Here is a 17,973-nt window from a genome sequence, read left to right on the forward strand (position 1 = left end):
CTCTCTGAGGCAGTATCTGAGCTCCTTTATGGAAGCCTGAAGTCTTTTCTTTTGGGCATTGCTGGAGAGTAGTTCATTTACTTTTCTTTATTTTAAATGTTTATTTTGACCTCATAAATAGCAGTAACTACCAGCACCAGAAGTTTCCATTTGAAGTGGAAATATTGTGAAGAGAAAGCATCTGAGAGGGGGAAATATTTCTGGATAAGACTTAGAGGTAGAGCTAACACTGAGGTATTTTGCCAGAAGTAGTGTTTCTAGTAAAAAATTAACAAAAAAGAGAATTATATATCTTTTTATACAACTTTCCAAAGTGAGAATAGTTTATACTGAGATAAAGCAGCTGATCAGTAATAATAGGGATACCATCCCTTTAAATTTCTATGATGGGAGTTCACTTAGGGACTTCCCCCACCTTTGACTGTTTGAATACTAATCTTTTATTTCTACCTTCCTGTTTCTTTGAAGCAGGATTCTTTTGCATATTAGCTTTACTGGCACTTAAAAAACATTATATAAAATAATATATAATAATTGATGTGATCTATGATGTGAGGCTTGACACTAAATGATGGCAGATACCAAAAGTAGGGGTTCAGTCATGTGAAGAATTCACAATATCTATTCTCTTTAGCAAAAGGTAGATTTATTTAGGTGAATAGGTTACAGACAAATGAAGGGATATGATAGACTTCAGGAATGGTAAATAAGAGTGGGAGAGCATATGAAAAACAAGTTCCTCAGTGGAACTCACAATTACCCCACAGAAAGGAAGCACCCCATGAGGCTGGCGCAGGCTCTTAGCCCGCAGATTAAATCCTAAAAGGGACTTAGCCCTAAAAGGGCCTAAAAGAGTTAGTTAGTTGCAAAGAAAAGTGAGGTTGGGAAGCATAGTGGAGTTAGAGGAGATACCACTATGGCGGAAGGGGAAAGACACCACAGTTGTAACGCCAATTGAAGCAGGTTAAGTTCCAAAAGGATTTAGCATAGTACCAGGAGCAAGAAGATAAATTTACAGTTAAAGTTAGAGAGACCAAGTCTTAGAGATACTATTTGCTAATTTTATGGCTTAATTTGGGGGTCCTCAAACTATGGCCCGCGGGCCAGATGCAGCAGCTGAGGATGATTATCCCCCTCACCCAGGGCTATGAAGTTTCTTTATTTAAAGGCCCACAAAACAAAGTTTTTGTTTTTATTATAGTCCAGCCCTCCAATAGTCTGAGGGACAGTGAACTGGCCCCCTATTTTAAAAGTTTGAGGACCCCTGTGTAGGTCTGAAGGGTGCTCTATTCACTGTTTCAGGAACTTAATTATCACTGATCAACAGATTGTCAATCTGACAGTCAGCAATGTTTGTAGGACTATACTATAGTATTCCTAAAACCAGGACACTTTAGAATCATTGACAGATTGTTAAAACAATAGCACTCTAAGGTCAGGGGACCTCAGAGTTATTACTATATTTCCCCTAGAAGCTATACCCCATCAATAATCATTGTGGCATAATATTACAGAGTTTATTTCCTTTTATAATAGCATATTGCTAAATATTGTGATTATGGATTAGTTTATTGATCAGAGAGGTAAAAGTTACTTGAAAAGTTTTGTGACTAGTCAGATGGCGCATCTCTGTAATCCCTGCTAACTGGGAAAGCTGAAGTTTGTGGATAGCTGGAGTTTAGAAGTTCTCAGTTGAGGGAGTCCTCACCAAATCTATCACAAATATGGTAAAGTAAACCTCTGGGATCAGAGAGCCTGAGAAAGACATTCAGACAGACAGACAGACAGACAAAGACAGAAACAGAGAGAGACAGAAAAAAAGAGAGACATAAGAGAAGAAATGAAAAGAAAAATTTTAGGAGTGAGCACAAGAATTAAAAACAAGGAACATTAAATAACACTGAAAACAAATGTCAAAGAACTAGGAGAGTTCAAGGTCAGAGCTGAGAAGATAACTCATTCAAAATCTGTGAATCACCTGATCAACTTTACCATTAAGATATATTCATTGTAGAAGACAGAACTTGGGAATTGATCTAGATGACACAAAAGTAGAGCTCTGAAATGTGGCATTAAGAAGACCTGAGTTGAAATCCTGCTTCAGGTATTACTAATCTATGGCTGTGGGAAAATCGCTTAACCTCAGTTTCTTTATTTCTAAAAAAGGGAAAATAATAGCACTTACTCTATGATGTTATTTTAAGAATTATATGAGCTAATAATGGGATATTTACATTATTTATAATTTATATATTATGATTTATAATGATATAATAATGTACATTATTTATATACCTATTGTAAGTAGAGTCATAGGCTCCCAAACAGAAGAACTAAAGATTGAGGATGTGTAATGTACAACATAAACGATTATCATTTCTCAATCAAAATTTGAAACCAAGCTCAATGGCCTATCAATACTGTGAATAGCTATATACATATAATATTTAGTTACCAAACTAAAATATTTGTTGATAATTTCATCATTGCTAGTGTGTGACCAAGGGAGTGGGGGGGGGGTGTTGAGGAAGATTAAAAAAATCTTTTAAAATTTAATTAAAAGTCTATAGGGAAAGATAAGAGTTAGGTTTTGCAACTGTAATATATATTTTACAGAGAAAATTAAGAGAAATTCTTTCTGGCACAGGGCTCCAGACAAACTAAAGAGCTTATTATGATGACTATTATTATAATTCCCCCAAAGCAGGAAAAATAAGAAGGGAAGCTAGATGAATGACTACAGACAAAGACTAAGCTATGACTAAGCATTTTTACTTGATGGCAGGTGGTGAAGAACATCTCCAAGAAGCTTCCGTGTGGTAGTGGCCAGGCCAGCAGGCAAATGCTCAGCGTCTTTGCTAAATGCTAAAGACTGCCCCCTGCTGACCTCCTCCAACCCCAGCCAGTTAGGGAATAGAAAAATTTGATAATTGGAGAAAAAGTTCACACATATGGGGACTCAGGAAGGGTGGAGGTGAGAAAGAGTGGCTCCCCTACCTCATAAGGGGAGCGGAGTAAACTGACGTGACAGCTAAATTCAGGGAATAAAAATAGGAGCCAAAAAATATTTCCTACCCTTCTATTTTAATGAATGAAGAACACAAATAAAATGTTATTGGTTGTTTTGTTGTCTCTATTTCAGAATTTTCTTGCAAAGACACTGAAGTGGTTTTCTATTTCCTTCTCCAACTCATTTTACAGATGAGGAAACTGAGGCAAATAGGATTAAGTGACTTGACCAGATTTGAATACATAAAATGAGACTTCTGAACTTCAGGCCTGGTGCTCTATATCCACTTTGCCACCTATCTGCCCATAAAGTGAATTTCCTAATGCCTAACACAGATCTGATTACATTACTCTATCATCCAAAAATGTTAAATAACTTTTTAAATTTTTTTAAAATAACACCTATAATTTTACTGATATAAGAAACTCTCAATGAAGAAATAACAACTGCAACTTAGTCTCAGAGTTGATTCCAGCTCTGAGAGACTGTAACTTGCTAAACATCACAGGGGTCAGAGATGAAACTAATTGAGATTCTATACTAAGAAGCCTCCTTTTGCTTTTACACCTCTTGCATTAATCCTGACCATAATCTAGCTTTCTGGCCTTATTTCCAACTCTTTTTTTCAAGTACCCTTCTCCTCTAGTCAAACGATTACTTATTTCACACCTTTCCATAGGTACTTATGAAATTCTCTGTGCCCAGAAAGACTTCTCCATTTCACTAAATTTTTGCTTGTTAAAGATGCTACCCATCTATCGCCATTTAAAAGCTACCTTCCCAGGAAGCCTTCCACCGTCCCTCCTAGATACAAATCAAGAAATCTTCCCCAGCCCCTCTCAATTCCACGGTTAATGATTTTCTATTTGCTTTGGGCAGCTAGGTGGCACAGTGGATAAAATGCCAGGGTTTGAATGGGGAAGGAAGCCTGTTGACTTCCCACACTAGCTGTGGCTGAACAAATCGCTTAACCAGTCTACCTCAGTTTCCTTGTCACTAAAATGAGCTGGAGAAGAACATGACAAACTGCTCCAGTATCTTTGCCAGGAAACTCCAAATGAGGTTGTGAAGAGCAGAAACAACTGAACATCTTGCTTTGTACCTGTTTGTCTTCTCTATTAGATTGTAAAATTTTTGAGGGCAGAGACTTTTTCTCTTTTTGTGTCCCCTATGCTTGGTATAGTGCCTGTACATAGTGGGCACTTAATAAATGTTGATCGTTTGCTTCATCTCTGAATTTCTATTTATATTTTATATAGTCATATTTTTATTTATATTTTCATATATTTCTATGAATATTTATATTTTCCTTATATAGTTATATCCTATCTTGAAATATACCTGTGAACAGGTCTTAATTTCTTTTCTTACTCGAATTTCTCAAGGCAAACTAAACAAGTATTTATGAAGATTCAGGCACTAAGTTGGAATGAAATCGTTCTTGCCTATTGGGGGTTTATATTTCATAGTAGGAGACAAGATTGTGGTCTCCTTTCTCAGTATTTGGAGCACGCCACGCGCTTGATGAATATCTAAAGTAGCAAGCAGAAGGAACAGCAGCAGGCCCTGGAAGCGGGGAAGCGATGAGGAACTGCTCTCAGAGCAGGAGAAACGCAGGCTTGAGGGGAGGAAGGGAAAGGGTGGCGCTGGGGACCTTCCCGCGGTGGAAGCCGGAACCTTGTTTCCGGCTCTGCGTGCCTGGGGGAGCGTATTGAGCGTGGCACCGGGACGTCGGCTCCAAGCTGAGGCCGGGCGGGCGGAGTTGGAGCGGCGGCCGTGGCTGCGGAGCGGACGGAGGAGCGAGGCCAGGGCCAGGGCTAGAGCCGGAGCTGCGGCTCCGGGACACTCGGGGCGGCGGGCGGCGGGGGCCGGGCGCCGGGGCCCAGCGACGGCAGCAGCGGCCATGGCCGAGAGCATCGTGAGTCAGTCCCCCGCGGGCCGGCCGGTGCGGGCGGGGAGGGCGAGCCGAGTGGGGCGCCTCCGGGATGAGGCAGCAGATTTCACCGCCGAGGCCTGCGGGGCGTGGACCCGCGTCTCCCTCGCCTCCTGGTCCTCGGGCCTTCGAGCTTCTTCCCTTCCCTGGCCCTGCCATCTGGGCCCTTTCTCATCTTCGGCCTTCTTCGGGACTTAGCCTCCGAAAGATTGCCGGGGTCCGGAGGAGAGTGCCTGTCTGCCCTGGGGAACACCCCGACCTTGAAGGCCAGGGGAGGAAAAGTCCCAAACAAACAGACCCTCCAGCCACAACCTCCCCTTTTCTCTTTTCTGCCTCCACTTCTCTTCCTTCTCATGAATTCCAAGGAGCATAGTAGCTACAAATAAGGACACCATCGAAAAAACTTCCTTTCCTCCACAGAAGGTTCAGAACAAAAGTACAGTAATGTGACTTAAAAAAGCTTGTTAAATGTTTGCCTTACAAGGAACGTGGCAAATTTTTTCCTTCACCTATGTTTGGGAAATTTAACATCACCCCTTAATACCTTACAGTAAAATTAAATCTTAATCAGAAAGCACAGAATTAGACTACTTCTTAGGCTGTGATAAGTTTTTGAAGCAAATGACTAAGGAAGATTAGCAGGGATCATTAGGGAAGTAGCTGTGGAGTGTCATGAGTGATGTCCCGGCATAGTTAGGGTGCTTTCTTGCACCTGCTGTTTGGGCAGAACTTCAGGGTGAAATCATCCCGCCCTGGATATATCTATCTTGAGCCAAACTTCTTGATTCTAGACTTTTCACTCACCTCTGCGGCTTCTATGTAAGTTTCTGTTTTATGGCACCGTATTCACTGGTGATTCTATCCTCTTATGGGAGGGAAAGGAGTAGTATTAAAAAAAAAACTAAGACGGTAAAATATTGATGCTTTTAGATACAAGGTTGCAGAAATGAAAAATGAGATTACAGAAATCAAGTGACTTGGGGCTAGAAATAAGGAACTGTTGGTAGTTTAAAAAGCTGCGTTGGATACCTTCCGTTTACAGGAAAACTAAACCCTTCGTTCCATTTGGGGTAAGACTAGTCAGATCTTCTTACAAAGTTCTTGAATCTGGTGATGTCCAGAAAAAGACCACTTTTCTAAGGCTATTCCACCATTAATAAAGAAAACTAGGTTTCTTGAAGAAATTATTTGATTAAGCAACTAAACACAATCTCATACTATACTTTTGAAATATATTTATCTTTAGGGGGAGAATGAATTTAGTTAGATTAATTCTTCTAAAGAATATTTAGTGTATTGTTGATCATCAAATCAGTCAGAAGACAAGGGTTTTTAACATGGGATCTAGGAGCCTATTTAAAAATATTTTGATAATTGTATTTAACATAATTCGTTAACCTTGTAAGTCTATATATATGATTTTATGGATTTAAAAACATTCTGAGAGGGGATAGCAGGCTTCACCAAACTGCCAAAGGGAATCTGTGTAATGCCCCCTTTCTCCCCAAAAGGTTAAAATCCCAGAATTTTAATTCTAAATATTCTTTTTCTGTGATGTATATAATAGAGCTCATGCTTGCCCTTGTTTGATAGAGAAATTTAGTAGTTTTACATTCAGGTCTGTGTCTCTTTTTATGTATTCTAGAATTAGTAGAAATTTGTTTTATCTTTTATTAGCAGAAAATATGAAATCGGTTTAGGAGCAAATGCAGTTCTATACTGTTTAAGATGATCAAATTAGAATAATTTCTTTAGTTTGAGGAACTGTTTTAGAAACCTGGGATTCAGTTTTTTAGAGGAAAAATAAGTACCATGTTGTTTTTGAGCAAATTGATTAGTTCAGGAATTAGTTTTAATATTCCTAATTATTCTAGAACAGATAGCCAAATAATGTTTTTCCCCTAGTTTAGAACCGGAAGATTCAAATGTTAATGGAAATGTTTTTATAAGTATGTATATATTTTACATAAGTATTGAAATGCTTTTTAATGTGGAGACATTTATAGAAATTTGAATTCATATGTAAAAGAAATAATCCAAAAATTAAAAGAACTAGTCTGAATTTAAAAGTTTAGAGTAAAACAGGTAAATTTTTTTCTAAATTTTCAATGAATGGGATGTTCATAATGCTCATTTCAAGAAATAAATTGTCTTAAACTTAGAATTTGAAAAGTTTTTTAAGACAAAAGTTAAGTGATTTATTAGCTAACAAAAAAGACATCCCATTATTTGGAGTCAGAGGATCTGAACTTGAAACTGAGTCATCTACTTTTTACCTATGACCTTGGGAAAATCATCTCACATCTCTAAATCTGTTACCTTAATCTATAGAGTGAGAGGGGTTGGACTAGACATTTAAGATTCCTTTCAGCTCCAAATTCTGTGATCCTTTGTTTTAGGAGGACATGAATTAGTCTTGATGAATTTCACCCTGAATGTGTCAAGTTCAAGGAGTCTGGAGCCAAAGGGTCATTTTGCCATGTAATAGTGGAAATAATTTTTAAAAGATCATACATTTCTCATATGAGATAGCATTTTTACCTGGAAAATAGTATGGTAAATGTTGAAAAAAAATAATTGTAGCAGAAATGCTTTTTGGCAGTCTGTTGTTGCATGGATAGTTTCTGTTCAGATGGCTAGAGCAGCATTTATTTCTTCACAATATTGTCCTTCTGTTTCAGCAGTACTCTTTGAATGAAGCAATAACTTTGATTAAAATGAAAAATTTAAGTCCTCCAGGAAAGGGTGACCTCCGCTCACTGGCCAAACATATATTTTTCAATTTATCTTGTACCTGAATTTTTAGACTTGCTAAAAAGATTATAAAGGCAGTGTGATGGTGTGGATAGAACCTGAAGACCTGGGCCCAAGTCCCATCTCTATCAATTAATGATTTTTGACCCTGGGCAAGTAACTTAATAGTGAACCAGCCAGCTCTCTAAAACTAAGTTGCAAAGAAGATAATTTGTTTACAATGGCAGGGGAAGTTTCCTCAACTATGGAATAACAGTCTCAGTTCCTATCCTCTTTTCCTATAAAAATACATTGAATTTTCTTTATTATGGCACAGGACTCTCTTTCTTAATTCTCTTGAACGTCTTACCAAGGATAAGTGGTGGGTTTGATTTCTTGTAGTATAGGTCAGCCAGTACATTTGTAAAAAGATTCCAGAATTAAGTTAAGTCCTTTTCAGCAGGACTTTGAATCTTCTTTCAGTGATGATACATATTTTCTTTCATGAATAAATCTCAAAGACTTAGGATAAAAATAATCTCACTGTCCCAGATCTACTCTTTTATATTTCCTAAAATGCAAGCTGTGTTATTCAGCAGAAAATATAAAATCATTTCTCTTTTCAAAATAATCTTAAACTTGCAAGTTAGAACTATGCCTTTGGATAACACATTACCTGATGATGATTGCAAATCTTCCTTTGCACCGTTTCCATTTCTAGAAAGAATGGATTTGGTGTTGAGGAAAAAAATATGGCCCATGGCTTTTAAAGTTTCAGTGACAGTCTTTGTTTTAATGCTGAAAAGCTACTGTCAATTTTGTCTCAACCAGATAATGGGACAGGACTTTGTTTCTTTCAGTAACTTTTTGTTTCATTTTTAACAGATAATCCGTGTCCAATCACCAGAGGGGGTGAAGCGGATCACTGCAACCAAGAGAGAAACAGCTGCAACATTTTTGAAAAAGGTATTTGTGACTTTTGTGTTTACCTTTCAGCAGTTTGCCCTTTTCTGCCTGCCTTTATTCTTTCCCCATCCCTTCCTTCTTCCCTCCCCCACTTTACTCATTTCTTCCTCCCTCCCTTCACTCACTTCTCCCTCACCCCTATGAGCATAATTGGGTCAGCATTGTATAAAATCCTGGGCTGGGTTTGTAGCAAAAATGGTTGGCACTTGGGATGTTATAAGATGACTTGCTGGTGAAGTTATTAAGTACCTTTTGGAAAGTAATAGATATTTAACTTAAATTATATTTCTATATGTTATTGACGCTCTTTATTACCCACCCATGTGATAGAAATAATTTGAATATATAAACAATATGAATAAAAGGAGAAAGGTCATAAAAAAGTGACTACAGGGTTCAAAGAAATGTTGCTGAAATTTTAAATTACTCTGTTTTTTAACTGAATAATAGACATTTACGAGCATTTTTTTTTTTCTAGAAATGTAAAAAGTGTACGCTGGTACTCTGGATGAGCTCTCTTTATAGACTATGATAGAGATAAAGGATTAACTGAAGTAAAGTGACTTATTAAAAAGCTTGTAGAAGAGAGTATGAACTAGAAATATGAAGAGTAAATTGAACTAATTAGTCTTTAGTTTGAATTTTTAAAGTTATAAGATTGCCACAAGCATTCTAAGATTTGACACTTATTTGCTAGAGACTTTGATGTTCAGTTTCAGAAACAGAATTATCAAATACTATGAAGCAAGAAACATCAACATTTGCTTTTTTCCTGGGGGAAAACTAGAAGACAGACCTTGGAATTCTGACTTTTGATTTGCTAGCAGAAGAGCTTTATTTATAATCCCAATACTTCTCTCCTAGCAGTTTATGTTGCATCTTGCCTTTCTTAGGGAGAGTGTATACCTAACAGCCCCAGCTGTTGATAGTCTGGAGGGATCATATTGATGGGATGTGATTTGTGAGCATTGTTGTTTCTACTCTCTTCAGCAGACCATCATAGAGCACCTATTGGCCAGGTGAAATTTCCCAGAATTATTCATAAAAATAAAGGCAGAACTGGTCTGAAACGTGCTTTTAAAGTGCATCCCATCCTGTCCCTTCAAAAAAATTGCCTTAAGAAAAGTAAGGGTAGTAAGTATTATTAACTCTTCCTATTCTATCTGTGTCACCATTTTATAAATAATCTCATTGATTAATATAAATGTCTTGTCATCTAGTCCTTAATCGCATCATACTTGATAACATTTGATAACTAGTTTAATATTTTACTTGGTTTCACTTTGGGAATTTAGTATTTCCAACTCTGATTTTAAAAAGTTTGTTGCATATATTTCATAAATTGTAAAAATCTCAGTGCATTATTCAGGTTTTCCACACAACTCATTAATCCCTTCTACAACATTTCTGTTATTGCTTACCTTTGACTTTGTTGAAAGTTGTTTTTAAAAGCAAAGTAGGGGACTGATATAGAGTTGTCAATTTTGAAGATGAAGTGTGAGTCTTGTGCTTCTCGTATATTTCTTTAGAGCAACTGTTTAATATCAAGTCAGTCTGTTACAAGATGCTCTTTACATTAATTTTTTTCAATTCTTAAGAATCAATAAAATCATGTTTTATTATTTATGTTGACTTTTTTAAAATGTTAGTGCATCCAGCTACATTTAAGAGTATAATTTTAAAACCATAGGAAAAACAAGTTCATCTTTAGAGATTTGTTTTTTTAAAATACAGAATGAGAGAAAAGGAGCACAAGGTGCTTTCCTTCCTTCATTGTTTCTTTGCTCTAATCTGTCCTGCAAATGACTGCCAAAGTAACCTTTTTAGTGTTAGTCTTTGATTATGTACCTCCACCACTCAAAAACATTCCACAGTTCTCTATTGTCTATTGAATAAACTATGACTTTGTGAGTTTCACAGCAATGGCCCATCACCGTTTGGCATCCATCTTCCTTTCTAGATTAATCTGACAATATTCCCCATTTAAATCTTTAGTTATCCAGTTATTCATCATTCCCTTGAATTTGTTCCACTTCTTTATTTCTTTGTGCCTTTGCTCTGTACATAGAATGTTACTTCCCATCCCCTATTTCTCATCTATTCTTGTTGAAATAATTCTCATCTTTTGAGACCCAAGTCAGGTATCACTTCCATTAGGAAATCTTCTACTATCTTTCATCCAGCACTGCTCCCCAGTTAAAAATATTTTCCTTTTAACTCTCAACAGTAGCTCAGAAAGACTCAGTAAGACATAAAACTCTACACCAGGAATTATTATTATTATTTCTCTAATAAAGTCTTATTTCAATACTTCATCATGTAATGAAGGTGACCCTGTATTCTTAAAGACTGCCAAGCAAATCACAAATTTTGGCAGGTCTTAATAAGTTAAATGGATTCAAATAGGAACTTGGCTGTGGATTGTAGGATTGGTATCCTAGGACCAAGTCTTATAGAATTTAGAGAAACTCGGGAGGTTCATCACCAGGAGGTTAATTTTTTTTTTTGGGGGGGGGAGGGAGAAGAGGGTTGGGGGAGGACAAGAAGAAGAGCATGAAAAGAATGGGGACATGGTGGAACATGACATATCAGGAAGAGTTATTTATTAAGCAGAAGATTGAGATCTTTTTTGGTAGTGGAAATGCCTACACTAAATCATGAATACTTGAAATATTGAAATATCATTATTATTTGTACCTTTTCTATGTATTTATATTCTAATTTGTATTGTAATTGTCTTATCTTCCTTGTTAAATTTATAGAAGATAGAAACTTTTATTCATTTATTTTGTAGTCCGTGCTTAATTAATATTGAATCAAATTGTGATTATATCTGTTGCTCCTTTATATTTTCATTAAGTTTATTTTTACCATACTTTCTGTTGACAATCTGTATGTTTGGGCCAGGGATTGGCTTCTTTTGAACTTAATTTCCTTACTCTAATTGACTCCAGAGTGAGCAGCATATATGTAGGAGGTGCCACCTGTCTTTCAGAGGGAATTTGTTTTCTTGGGAACTACTCACAACTTTGCAAGATAAATGAAGGATCTCATTAAATGCATGATTTTTCTGAATCTGAGAACTTAGAAAATCTGGGTGTGTTTGTATGTATGTGTATATGTTTGTGTGCGTGCACATGCATGCACACACACATGTATGTGTGTGTGTGTTTATACCTTTCTTCTTTTGGGTTTGTTTTAGGTTGCAAAGGAATTTGGCTTCCGGAATAATGGTTTCTCAGTTTACATCAATAGAAACAAGACAGGAGAGATAACAGCATCACCAAACAAATCCCTCAACCTGTTAAAAATTAAGTAAGTACTCAGGGGGAAGAATTTCATGTGGCAAGTGTCTGCTTGAGGGAGATTCATTTGTAACTTATCTCCTCAAAGCAGTTTAGATACTTTGCTATTAACAGACCAATATATGGGTTGTCATATTTCTTGCAAGGTGTTAAGCAGTCAAACTGAGTCTGCATTTACTGTTGAGGTAGAGTTGATTGACTTGCCATAATCTGAGAGGTATATCATTGAGGGAAAAGATTTGTAGCTTAAGTGTGCTGAGATTGGATAAGCTGCACACTCAGCTTCTTAGGAACAAAAGACCTTGAATGTATTTCTTTGGGAAGAACTAGTCAATTACCTGAAGACTTCCATTGTGCATGAGTGTTAACAGTGTGGTTTCCCCATAGGCTGCTGTTTTTTCAGATGGCAGAATCCTCTTAAAGACATTGCTTTCTATAGCCAGACACCAGTGGCAATTGGGGCTTTGTCTCTTCAGTCCTTTTCCTTTATTTCACTGTTGCTCCACATTGGAACAGGTTTTCTGGATTTACAATAATTAGATTTGTAGCCTGGAGAACCTTTTTGGTTCAAAGCACTATGAACTCAAGGGATCTCCTCTTCGGAGTACTTCATCACATGAATTCTGTGGCTCTTGGGTGTATGTTTGGTGTGTTGCTAACTGGCCAACACTGTAAGGATGTAGTCTATCAAGAAAGATGTTCTTTGATAGGTGTTAAGATCTTTATAAAGCTTTTTGAAGTTTACTTCTACTCTCCTTAGCAGAAGATACATGATGGTTTAGTACAAATTAGACATCTTTAATGTCTGGCACATAATAGGTACTTAATGAATGTTTTTTGATTTTTACATGTAATACTACTCTGACCAGTGTCATTTCTCATGTTATTAATTGTTATCCGCAAGCCTCATTACAATATTGTAATATCCTGCTGTTTGGCTACTTGTTAAGAGTTGCAAATTATTGCAGTCGGCACTAATCCATGATAATGGTTGAATCTGTGAAACTAATTCTGAGCAGTAGTTTCTTATTAGAGGCCATATTATTTATTTACACATGCCTTCTTCTGATAAAACTATCTGCTCTCCTATGTTTTCCTTTATGTTTTCTAGGAACCAGTTAATATTATGTCACTGCAAACATTTACTAAGCATTTCCTATATTCCAGACATACAAAGAAAAGTGGAAATACTGCTCTCAAGGAACTTACATTTTGCTGAGGAGGACAAGAGGCAAACAATTATATGCATACAAGATATATGCAGAATAAATAAAAAGTAGCCTATCCACTTGGGGAAAACACTAGCTTTCTAGGATACCAGGAAAGATTTTCTGAGAAAGGTATGATAGGAGCTGAGTCTTGAAGGAAGCCAGCACATTTAAAAAGCAGAGATGAAGAGAGTATTTTCAGCATGCTAGATAGCTAGTGCAGAGACATTACCTGGAGGAGTAGTCTTGTGAGTGAGGAGCAGGAAATGACTAGTGTCGATGGAATAGAAAGAAAATTGGTTATGAAGGACTTAGATGCCAGATAGAAGATTTTATATATGATCTTGTAGGGATAAAGAACCAGTATATGCATTGCTGTTAGTGGAAATGTTTGTGTGGACATATATTGCATGTTAAGAACCATCTTCTGATGATAGGTTGTCTTTTATCCTGTTCTGGCATTATGTTGTTGGAGACAGTGGGAAAAAAAAATGGGACTTTATTTAGAGCAAAGGAGATGGAAAGAACCAATAATACCTTTAATACTAATAGTAGCAATAGTAATAATAAAACTGACTTAAAATTCGCAAAGTGTTTTACTACCTACATCAAAGATGGAGAACCTTTTTTCTGCCAAGGGTCATCTGGATATTTATATTATTATTCACGGGGCAATCCAAAATTACCAACTTAAATAATTCAAAACATTGGGAAGTTGTTGTTACCTCCGGTTACTTTGGCAGGACCAAACCAAATAATTTCACAGGCCTTATATGACTCAAGAACTAGATGCCTTTCTCCCCTTTCCTCTCTCCCCTACCCCAATATGTTATGTTATTTGAGCTTTATAACAGCATTGTAAAGCAGATCCTACAGGTATTATTCCAGTGTGTATAAGAGTTAGCTTAAGCATGGCGATCATAAGTGAATGGTGCAGGGTCATATAGGTAAAAAGAAGAAAGAGGATACAAACCACAGTCCTCTGAATCCAAATCCATGCAATTTTTGGTTCTAAATATACATAAGCCAAGTGTAATTGATAAGAAGATGATACAGTGAAAATACAGTAGAAGTAGATTGTCTTGAGGGGCAGCTAGTTGGTTCAGTGGATAGAGCATCCCTGAAGTCAGGAGGACTTGAGTTCAAATCAGTTCAAATCTGGTCTCAGACACTTAACACTATCTAGCTGTGTGTGATCCTGGGCAAGTTACTTAACCCAATTCCTCAGACCCTTTCCCCCTCCAAAAAATAATAGTAGTTATAGTAGATTGTCTTAAATTCTGAATTTCATATCCCTACTCAATAGATCTAATATGCTTTGAAGCACCTAGGATGATTAGTTAGTACCAGAATATATAGCACTTTGACTTTAGAATGTTAGTTGGGGCTTCTTTTGGGCCACCAGTATAAATCTGTGCTAGAAAACATGTTTTACATTTAGAATGATAAAAAATTTGCTGTTATTTTGTTTTTTGGAGCATAGCACAATTAGAAATGACAAATAATACTTTTTTTATCTTAATGAACATATAAAACAAGAGGATGCAGGCATATTGAAAACAGACTTTATTGTAATACTTGACACAATTAGTTGCTTTATGTTAGGGGGCCCTACATATTTAGTTTGACTTTGTACATGGCTCACTAAATCACTGTTGATGAAAGTATGCATTTGATGGTTCTTACTTGAATAGACATGGCGATTTGTTGTTCCTGTTTCCCTCGAGCCTTGCTGGACCCTCATCTGACATGGAAACTTCCTCCTCTCAAGCATTGCGTGCCTGGGGAGCTCCCAATGTGGTAGAAGATGAGATTGATCAATACCTTAGTAAACAGGATGGGAAGATTTATAGGAACCGAGACCCACAGCTGTAAGTGTTAAGGGTAATCAAATAGTTGATTTCTTTCTTCCTTATTTAGGCAATCTAAATAAAGATTCAAACAATAGGGGGAATTATAAGCATATATAAAGGGCCAGTGTGGGCCAATAACCAATAAAACTAGACATTGAAGTCTTACTAACAAGTATCTAATGAAAAACTCTAATATTGAATTTGAGTAGTAATTTCTAAATCAGTTCTCAGATAAATCCACTTCAAATCATTTGGTTAGTTTTTTCTCAGAAATTCAATTTCTCTAACATACATTTTTTTTTAAATGGTACAATGTAAATATTTTTATTGCTCAGTTATCCTGGAAATATTTTGTCATTTTGAGTTTCTATAGGTGCTATTCCTAAGACAGTGCAACTTTTTCTTAGCTATCTATCACTTTATCCAGATTGGTTGTGTGGCAATAAAAAGGATAGTCATGTGAAAACCTGCTTTTTTACCTGATTACTGAAAACTGATCCCAGAGGACTTTTAGTTCTGAGGTTCCTTGATTATTTTTATTTTTTTTTTGTTTATAATTATAGCTTTTTATTTTCAAAACATATATACATGGATGATTTTTGATATTCACCTCTACAAAACCTTGTGTTCCAATTTTTTCCCTTCTTCCCCAATCCCTACCCCAATCAGCAAGTTATCCAATATATCTAACATACACTTTCAAAATAAATTTGTAAAGTATTGACAAAAAGTTTGAAAAATGAGCAAGGGAAAGAAGATGCTTTAAGTCAATCCTTAAAAATGATTATATTTAAGCTCTACATTCTAAAAGCTTACAATAAATCATACAATAAATCAGCAAAATGAGGATTGAAAAGTTTGAAATGGGCAGAACTGAATTTTTTAAAAAGCCAAAAAGTTATAACTATAGTTGGCTTTGTAACAGATTTTTAATATCTTGTGAATATGATGGTCCTTCTCTTGAATTTTTCCTTGCTTAAGAAATCACTTATTCTCTGAATTTTTATGTAAATCACAATTATGTAAAATGTATATATACTCACATATTTATTTAAGGTTTTTTTTTTTTTTTAAGAGACCAAACAGGAATTTCTTGGTTTACTTGGAGGGATATCAACATAACTCTTGAGAGAAATTATTTCTATTGTGCTGACTCTTTAACTATTTAACTTTGTCAGTACGATATTGGGCTGACATTGAAGCATTGGAATTTCAAATGCTGCATTAGCAACTTTTATTTCTTAAAAGATCACAAGTGGGACTTGGTTATAGTTGGCTTTTATCCATATCTCAGTGTAACCATTAGCAATATTCCTCCACTTAAATTTCCTCTTAGGAACCCAATACTAGCTTTCTTTTTATTATCTTTAGCTTCATTGGAAATATTTTCAAAACTGGAATGTGCATGTGTTTTTTAAACTCTTACGTTATGAATAGAAAATTGTATAGTAGAATGTAGAGATGATGGGGAGAAAAATGCATGTATAGAACACCGCATATGTAATATTGAATTTTTCCAGTGTAATGATCAATTTTGATGACTTTTTCTCCTAATTTCCTTTTTGAAAAAAATCTTTGTCATAAGAAATCATTTTCTTGGAATAAAGAGTAATATGGGGAAAATTTAGGTGAAATAAAACCAAAAGATAACAATAAAAATGTTTAATAAAGAATTTATGAAAGCAGAAAAAATTTTCTTAATCTTCTGAGGCTTTGTACCTAATCATGTTTTAAGAGATGTATATTTTTAATTGGTAAAATGATAGTAGGCAGTGGAGAAAAACAAAACTAATTTATCCTTATTTTTTGGCCTATGATCTTCCTAGTTGCCGACATGGTCCTTTGGGAAAATGTGTGCACTGTGTACCTCTCGAGGTAAGAATTTTTGTGAGAGAGAGAAAGAAAATGAGTGTGTGTAAGTGTGTGTGTGTATGTGTATGTATGTAAGAGTGTGTGCGCACACATATATTTTAGTGTTGGTTGATAGCCTCTTTCATAGAACTGTCTAAATACTTTCCCTAAATCTCTCCTTGATCAGTAATAGCAGTTTGAAGAACTTAACGTATTTATTGCCCTGGGCCTCATTCCCATCGGTATGAGCTGCAGAAACAGGATGAGTCCTTATTTATGGTAGTGACCTTCTCTGTGGATTATGTATGGTTAAAGCATTTGTTTTACTGTGATAAAGAGGCCGCATTTACAATAGATTCCCCAGCCAATTCTTTTAAAAAACTGACACAAAGCTCTTCCTGTCAGTTTTTATGCTTGTCATTGTATTGATTTACTTGTGCCCCAAATCTTGGTCTCCTCTACCAATTTGCCTTGTTGAGATAGAGTTTCCATGATAATGCTGACTGGTAACCAGAAGTCCTGAATTTATAGCAAGACCACTCTGATTTTTCTGGATGGGTTTACCTGACTTCTTGTGGCACTTTTTTGTAAAGTTCTTCCTGGAATTGGAGATTTTCATAAATACAAGGAGAACACTTGGGGTTTTGAACAAAATAGTATACTACGCATCCACTTCTTTTTGTTTCTGTCATTAGTTCCTGGCTTACAGAGGGAACACAGGCTTCTTCTAGTTGATTTTTCTGTAAGCCAGTGAATCCAGTTTGCTTGGGTATCACCCCTCCTTCCACCATATAGTATTTTATTTTTTCCAATTATATGTAAAGATAGTTTCCAACATTCATTGTTGTAAGATTTTGAATTTTTTTCCTTCTCCTCTTCCTGAGACAACAAGCAGTCTCATAGAGGTTATACTTGTATAATCATATTAAACATATTTCCACATTAGTATATTGTGAAAGATAAATCAGAACAAAAGGGAAAAACCATTAAGAAGGGGAAAAAGTGAAAATAGCATGTGCATTCTGACCCCATAGTTCTTTTTCTGGATTGTAGATAGCATTTTCTGATGTGAGTCTCTTAGAATTATCTTTGATCATTGTATTGCTGAGAAGAG

The 17,973-nt window shown here is 36.1% G+C and overlaps 2 protein-coding genes across 3 annotated transcripts in view; one reads left to right on the forward strand and one right to left on the reverse strand.

Moving 5' to 3' along the window:
• The window catches only part of TSPAN10 (tetraspanin 10), a 39,077-nt gene extending 34,162 nt beyond the window's left edge, over nucleotides 1–4,915 (reverse strand). Inside the window, exon 1 of the mRNA XM_051996647.1 lies at nucleotides 4,532–4,915. Coding sequence (XP_051852607.1) covers nucleotides 4,532–4,915 — 384 coding nt within the window. The remainder of the gene's footprint in view (nucleotides 1–4,531) is intronic.
• Nucleotides 4,751–17,973, forward strand: part of NPLOC4 (NPL4 homolog, ubiquitin recognition factor) — a 59,313-nt gene continuing 46,090 nt past the window's right edge. The window contains exons 1-5 of one of the 2 annotated variants that reach the window (XM_051995384.1): nucleotides 4,751–4,928; nucleotides 8,562–8,642; nucleotides 11,845–11,957; nucleotides 14,850–15,026; nucleotides 16,835–16,883. In XM_051995384.1, coding sequence (XP_051851344.1) covers nucleotides 4,914–4,928; nucleotides 8,562–8,642; nucleotides 11,845–11,957; nucleotides 14,850–15,026; nucleotides 16,835–16,883 — 435 coding nt within the window. In that variant the 5' untranslated portion in view covers nucleotides 4,751–4,913. Of the gene's footprint in view, nucleotides 4,929–8,561; nucleotides 8,643–9,632; nucleotides 9,777–11,844; nucleotides 11,958–14,849; nucleotides 15,027–16,834; nucleotides 16,884–17,973 lie in introns of those variants that run through there. The other variant, XM_051995385.1, reaches the window with a different exon arrangement.

The sequence above is a fragment of the Antechinus flavipes genome, chromosome 4 (genome assembly GCF_016432865.1).
Source record: "Antechinus flavipes isolate AdamAnt ecotype Samford, QLD, Australia chromosome 4, AdamAnt_v2, whole genome shotgun sequence".
NCBI classification, from domain to species: domain Eukaryota; kingdom Metazoa; phylum Chordata; class Mammalia; order Dasyuromorphia; family Dasyuridae; genus Antechinus; species Antechinus flavipes.